This window comes from Corapipo altera, unplaced genomic scaffold (genome assembly GCF_003945725.1).
Source record: "Corapipo altera isolate COAL_440 unplaced genomic scaffold, ASM394572v1 60669, whole genome shotgun sequence".
Classification (NCBI taxonomy): Eukaryota; Metazoa; Chordata; class Aves; order Passeriformes; family Pipridae; genus Corapipo; species Corapipo altera.
In genome coordinates, this window is record NW_020886673.1 from 1 (window position 1) to 5,640 (window position 5,640).

A 5,640-nucleotide genomic window follows, 5' to 3' on the forward strand; every position below is an offset into this window, starting at 1 on the left:
AAGGCAAAAGGAATTGGTTGGGACTTGGATTGTCCCCTTGGGAGATGCAGGTTGCTGGGATGCAGAGAATGCCCTCCCTCAGGCTGCCAAGATCTCTCAGTGCAGCGGCTTTGGCCGACAGGGCAGCACAAAGATTGTTCTCTGCGTGGGGCCCAGGTTTGGGTTCTGGTCTCAGCTTTGCAGGTTTGGATGAATTCTACCTCCAGCCCGCAATTCCCTGTCGAATTCCTGCTGGAATAGCCTCCCAGTGCCTCCTGGAGCCCGGATCTTCCCCTGCAGAGCTGCTGCTCTAAAGCCAGGTTTGCCAGGGAGAAGCCACGGTTCCAGGTTTGCTCAGCGGGATCGGGACAAGGACAGGTTGATGTTCCACAGACTTTGCTGTTTCTAACCCTCCTGCCCTGGCCCCGCTGGTGTCCCTGGGGGGACTTGAGCGAGTTCCCTGGAATTCGGCCGATTCTCCGCCCCGGGCCGGGCTCCAGGGGATGTGTTCGCCCAGGAAAAGGCGGGGGCCGGACGCGCTCCCGGCCCGGGGCGAGGCAGCCCCTGAGCACGGGCGAGGACGTCTCTCCGGCCGGGAAGCCGCTGTCCCTTCGGAGCCTCGGGAGCGGCCCCGGTAAGTTCCTCTCCCCGAGGAAAGGGATGCACATCCCTGCCTTCGGGGCACCTCGGCTCTGACCCACCTGTTCAATCTGCCCACGGGTTCTGCAGTTGCGGTTGGGTCCCCGAAAAACTGCGAATTGCATCCAACCCCAACTTCCTCCAAGCATCCCCTTTTCTTTTCAGGCATCTCCGAGGGCTCTGGCTCGGGATTTAATGCCGCCGAGGGCAGATGGCCCTGGCTTTAAGGCTGCTGCTGGCTGCTGGCCTCCGGCTGGAAGGGCAGGGATTTGGGGTGGGCGGGACACACGCGGGGGGCGCGGGGGAGCTCTGGGAGGTCGGCGCTGGGAATGGCTCCCGTGCTGCTCTGCAGCCCCGCCGTGCCGACACTGCCGAGTGCCAGCTGGATTCTTTGGGTCCTTCGGGGCTGGTGCTGGGGCGTGTCCAGGGTGAGGCATCTCCGGGTGCCCGTCCAGAGCAGCCCCGGCTGAGGAGCCGCGGGCAGCCCTTTCTCCGTGCCCACCGCAGTGCCCGTGGCCCGTTCCCACCCCTGGGATGTGCGTTTGGCAGACGAGCCCTGCTCGGGAGGCAAATCCATCTTGTTGCCGATGGAAGCGCTGGCCCGGAGCTGCTCCATCCCTGCTGCCACGAGCTGTGCTGGGAGTCCTGCGGCTGCGGGCGGGATCGCCTGAGCTCCGGACTCTCCGGACCCGAAAAGCGGCCCCGACCTGAGCCCCCCCCCGGCATTTTGGGTTCCGAACGCTCACCTGGAGGAGCCGCCCCCCCGCAGGCGGGACCAGGCGGCGACACTCGACCACCGCCTTTGCCTCGGAGCGAGGGATCCCTCCGGACTCGGTTGGCTCCTTTATCCCTGCAAATGAGCTCGGATGTCGCACGAGCACCTTTGCAGCCATTGGGGCCTTTGCACCTTTGCAGCCGACGGGGCCGGAAAACCTCCCTGAGCAGGGCAGTGATGAATTGGTGCCCGTCCCCAGCCGGGCACAGCCCAGCCGGCCGCGCTCCCTCTGGCCCGTGGCTGCGAAGGGCTCCTGCAGAGCACGGAGAGCTGCAGAGATTGAATAAAAGCGCATTTCCTGACTCGATTTCCCTGCGGTCCTTCCCTCCTTTGACTCGCGCGGCAGCGTCCGGTTGGAGCATTTCTTGGTTTCCTCTCCTGTTGCCGTTTCCCTCCCAGGCAGGACCTTCCCCGTCTGCAATTAAAGATGAAACGTTCCAATGGGATTTTTAAAAACCGGAGGGTTTGCCCCGGGAGGGTGCGAGTTGCCGAGGAAGCGGGGGAGAGGAAGGAGAGCCTCAGGTCTCACCTGGCAGGTGTCAGATGAGCTGCCCCTTAGGGAGGGCAGGGCAAAGAACTGCTGTCGGCAATTCCCGCAGTTCCGCAGGCAGAGCTGGGAGCAGCCTGTGCCCGACCCGCGGCGCGGTCAGTGCCAGTTCCTGGGGCTGCCTGAGGACAGACACAGGGACATGGGGACAGATAGGCAGCTCTGTTCGGGGTCCTGGAGCACGGGAGGAACGAGGAAAGGGCTGCCCTCATTCTTCCTTGCTCCGGCACGACCCCAGCTCCCCGCGGCCGGAGCGATCCCGTGGGCGGAGCCCCGGCGGGCCCCAGACCCCTCGTTCCCGGGGGACACTGCGGGAGGGAACCCCCCGGGGCCGCGGGGAAGGGGCAGGGGGACGATGTTCTCCCCGGGAGGGGCTGCGGTGGCCTCAGGGGTGCCCGAGCGCGGGAGCTCCGACCCCGCAGGGGGCGCGGGCAGCGCTGCGGGCCCGGCGGGATCGGGGGGTCCCGGGGCCGGCTCGGCGTGTCCCCGCATCCCGGCCAGTCCCAGCCCCGGTTCCGCGTCTGCACGAGGAAAGCGCCGCCGTTCTGCCCTGGCCGGGCCCCGGCAGAGCCCCGGCCCGAGCGGCCCCGCCGGGCTCGGCCCCAGCGCCCGCCCCGGAGCGGCTCCTCCCGCCCGCGGTGCCGGGGCACAGGACTGATCCCGGTCCCGGTGCCCGCCCTGATGCCGAGCCCCAGCCCAGCCCCAAGCCAACCTCGATCCTCCGGTGCCGATCCTGAGGCCGAGCTCCATCACCAGCCTCGCTCTCCGGTGCCGTCCCCGCTCAGCGGCCCGGGCTCGGCGCAGCGCCGGGAGCAGCCCCCGGGCCGGGGCTCCGGCCCCGAGCGCCGATCGCTCCCACAGCATCCCGGGACGAGTTTCCTCCCCAGCGGCGGGGCGGGCGCGGCTCTGCCGTTTTTGAGGGGTGCGGGCGGGGGGGGGCCGGGGCAGGGCCCGCACAGGTGCGAGGGGAGGGGCCCGTCCAGGTGCGCGGGGCGGGGCCGGGCGGGGGCGGGGCGGGGGGTATTTAAGCGGTTCTTTTTCTTTGCTTTTCTTTTTCTCTTTTCTTTTCCTTTTCTCTTTTCTGTTACTTTGTCCCCGTTCCTTCGTCCCCTCCCTTTCTCCCCCGCCCTACCTCCCACACCCTCTCCCCCCAAACTCCCCTCCTCCCTCTCCCTCCTACCCCCTCCTCCCTCCCTCCCCAACCCGCTCGTCCCCTGCGCCCCCTCCCTGCCCCGCAGGGGCAGCCCGACCCCCCCCAGCCCTCCTTGCTGCCCCTCCATCCTCCGCCCCCCCTGGCCCCCCAGCCGGCCTGGACCCGCTCCCTCTCCGGCCCCTGCTGCCCACCCCGCCCCGCCCTGCCCTCCTCCTTCCCACCCTGCCCTCATTCCTGTCCCTCCGCCCTGCCCGGCCCCGCACGCCGCCTGCCCCCGGCCCCTGTCGCTGCCCTCCTGCACAGCCCGGACCCCCGGACCCCCCTGCCTGCCCCTGCTCCCCCCTCCCTGCTCCGCTGCACACCCCGAACGCCCTGTCCCCCGCTCCGTCCTTGTCCCCCGCCCGTCCCGTCCGTCCCCCTGTCCCCCGGGCCGTGTCCCCGCAGCCGCGGGGTTGGGGGCGCCGCTTTAATAAAGCCGCGAGGGCCGGAGCCGGCACCCCCCCCTGTATCCCACCCACGGGGCCGGGCCCGCTCGGCGGATCCCCCCCCTGCAGTTCCCAAGCACCGCCCGACACCACCGGGGCTCCGGCCCGTCCCGACATCACAGGGGGGGCTCCGCGGGCGGGGGGCAAAGGGGGCGGGTTCGCTCTCGGCAATGGACGCGACGGTGGGTGGAGATGTGCGGGTCTATTGCCGAGAGCGACCCCGCGGACGGGGGGGACTTGGGGAGGGGCCCCCTCCGGAGGAGGGTGTACGGGGAGGGGGGAGGGAGAAGGGAGGGGAGGGTGGGGGTAGGGGGGTTGGGGGAGTGGGAGGGAGGGGGGGGTGGGAGGGCTGTGTGCGGGAGGGGGCTGTGTGCGGGAGGGGGCGTGGAAGGGCCCGTGCTCTGTGTGTGTGTGTACACTTCTGTTTACGGTTCAGACTGATGTGACCCGGGAGGCCTCCACCCCCCCCATCCCACCCTCCGCCCCCCCCGCCCTCCCTCCACCCTCCCACAACCCCCCTACCCCCACCCCTCCTCCCTCCCCTCCAACCCTCCTACCTTCTCCCTCCCCCCTCCCCGGGGGACATGTGCAAAACAAATGCTGGGGACTGGAACACACACCTTGCACTCCTGCAGCTCTTACCATCACAGTCAAGAGAAAACAGCCAATTGTACCATCACTGCTCATTTCTTCATAACAATCCCACATTTCTTTGGCAGTTGGAGCACCACTTTTATCACCCAATTACAGCCCATTAGAGAGCTCCATGTCTAGCAGGGACAGGTACCCCTGGGATACTCTCAGCAATGCCTGAATCCATTGCAGGGACCTTGCTTTGAGCTCCCCAGGGCCGGGCACCCCGAGGATCTCCCCGAATAATCCTTTCGGTGCGCGCTGGAGTCCTCGGGGTGCCCCAGCCCGGGGGGCACCAACAGCACTGTCCCTCCAGGGGGGCCCAATTTGGTCCCAAACTGCAGGGGGATCTTGCCTGTGTCCCAGACTGGTCTGGGGATCTGAGGCCCTTCCCGAGAAAATCTCGGTGCCGGCGTGAAGGCCCAGAGATCCCTTGGAGCCACGGGAGAGCAGGCACAGAGTCCCTGCTGGGGGCCAATTCTGCTGCCTGAAATCAGCTCTTCAAAGAAGCCTCTAAGACTCAGCTGGTGAGTTTTAGAAGCCAGGTATTCCTATACACTCTAAGATATTTTAGGAGCTTACTGAATGAAAAAACATAAAGCTTTTATCATGGACATCTGACCTCCAACAGACAGCTCCTTTCCCCTTTCCGTACAAAATTTTTTTCATGGAATCATTTAACAGGAAGTGCCCAGGAACCCCAGACTGTGCTTTCCAAAACAAAACATAAACAGAGGGAAAGAGCTTTGCACAAGTGTAACACGCTCCAGAACAGACCTGACTTTAGTTCTGCTCTTTGTGTTCAAATGTAGCAGACAAAAGCTTCAGCAGGAGAGCTGGCACATTACCCATGGTACCCTGAAAGTCCATTTCACGAGGGCTGTAGGAAAATCACAGCTGTACGAGTCCCTTGTGCCTGCAGATGCCTGGGGATCCTTTCCATCCGCCTCGTGCTCTCCCAGCAGGAGAAAGGGTGACCTCAGGGACATGGTGGTACTCGACATCCTGCTAAGAGAGCAAGGAAACCTTTAGCATAAAGGTGGGTTGGAATCTAAAGCTTCCTTTCCTGGGAGCTTTGTGAAGTTTGCAAGCAAGAGGGAGAAAATTTGCATCTACTTTGGTGCAGGTGTCAACAGAGGCCAATAGAGCTCTTGCCTTTTTCAGACAACTGCACCCTTTTTGGCTCCCTGGCAGCTCCAATGGCACCAGAACCCCCTTCCTGCACACCCACGGGTGTCACACACAGGCACCCACACACCTTTGCTCCAGCCCACACGTGGCCAACATTTCCTCACCTTGGACATCCCAAGGGGAGTATTTTTGCTAGAGAGCACAGCAACCACCTTGTCCTTGCAAACTGCCTCCCTGCAAAAAAGGAACCAGTTCTCCTGGATATTTTTTCAACACTCCAGGTCTTTTGAAGCTGCTC

At 64.8% G+C, this 5,640-nt stretch overlaps 1 protein-coding gene and 1 long non-coding RNA gene across 4 annotated transcripts; both read right to left on the minus strand.

Moving 5' to 3' along the window:
- Positions 1-6: 6 nt before the first annotated feature.
- LOC113941297 lies at positions 7-2,852 on the minus strand. Of its 3 annotated transcripts, XM_027632458.1 has the most exons (5): positions 2,709-2,852; positions 2,653-2,670; positions 1,697-1,808; positions 1,365-1,555; positions 7-1,174 (listed from the first exon to the last, which is right to left on the minus strand). In XM_027632458.1, the coding sequence occupies exons 1-5, from the start codon at positions 2,802-2,804 to the stop codon at positions 842-844; spliced, it is 750 nt and encodes a 249-aa protein (XP_027488259.1). In that variant the 5' UTR covers positions 2,805-2,852; the 3' UTR covers positions 7-841. The 3 variants fall into 3 exon arrangements, 1 of the variants encoding a protein (XP_027488259.1); XR_003525646.1 differs by lacking the exons at positions 7-1,174; positions 1,365-1,555 and adding an exon at positions 1,923-2,062 and having other exon boundaries at positions 1,678-1,799; positions 2,653-2,852; XR_003525645.1 differs by lacking the exons at positions 7-1,174; positions 1,365-1,555 and adding an exon at positions 1,923-2,062 and having other exon boundaries at positions 1,678-1,808; positions 2,653-2,851.
- A 2,116-nt stretch (positions 2,853-4,968) lies between these two features.
- LOC113941296 lies at positions 4,969-5,626 on the minus strand. Its single transcript, XR_003525644.1, has 2 exons — positions 5,470-5,626; positions 4,969-5,216 (listed from the first exon to the last, which is right to left on the minus strand). It is a non-coding gene; the product is annotated as an uncharacterized LOC113941296 (long non-coding RNA).
- Between the last annotated feature and the right edge of the window lie 14 nt (positions 5,627-5,640).

Bases quoted from the DNA above. Each gene is read 5' to 3' on its own strand.
- LOC113941297 (XM_027632458.1), bottom strand. From the start codon at position 2,804: ATGCTGTGGGAGCGATCGGCGCTCGGGGCCGGAGCCCCGGCCCGGGGG. The intron at 1,556-1,696 runs GTCAGGAAATGC...TGCCCTGCTCAG, and splicing joins AAGGACCGCAGGGAAATCGA to GGAGGTTTTCCGGCCCCGTC. The intron at 1,175-1,364 runs GTGAGCGTTCGG...CCTCCCGAGCAG, and splicing joins CGGGGGGGCGGCTCCTCCAG to GGCTCGTCTGCCAAACGCAC.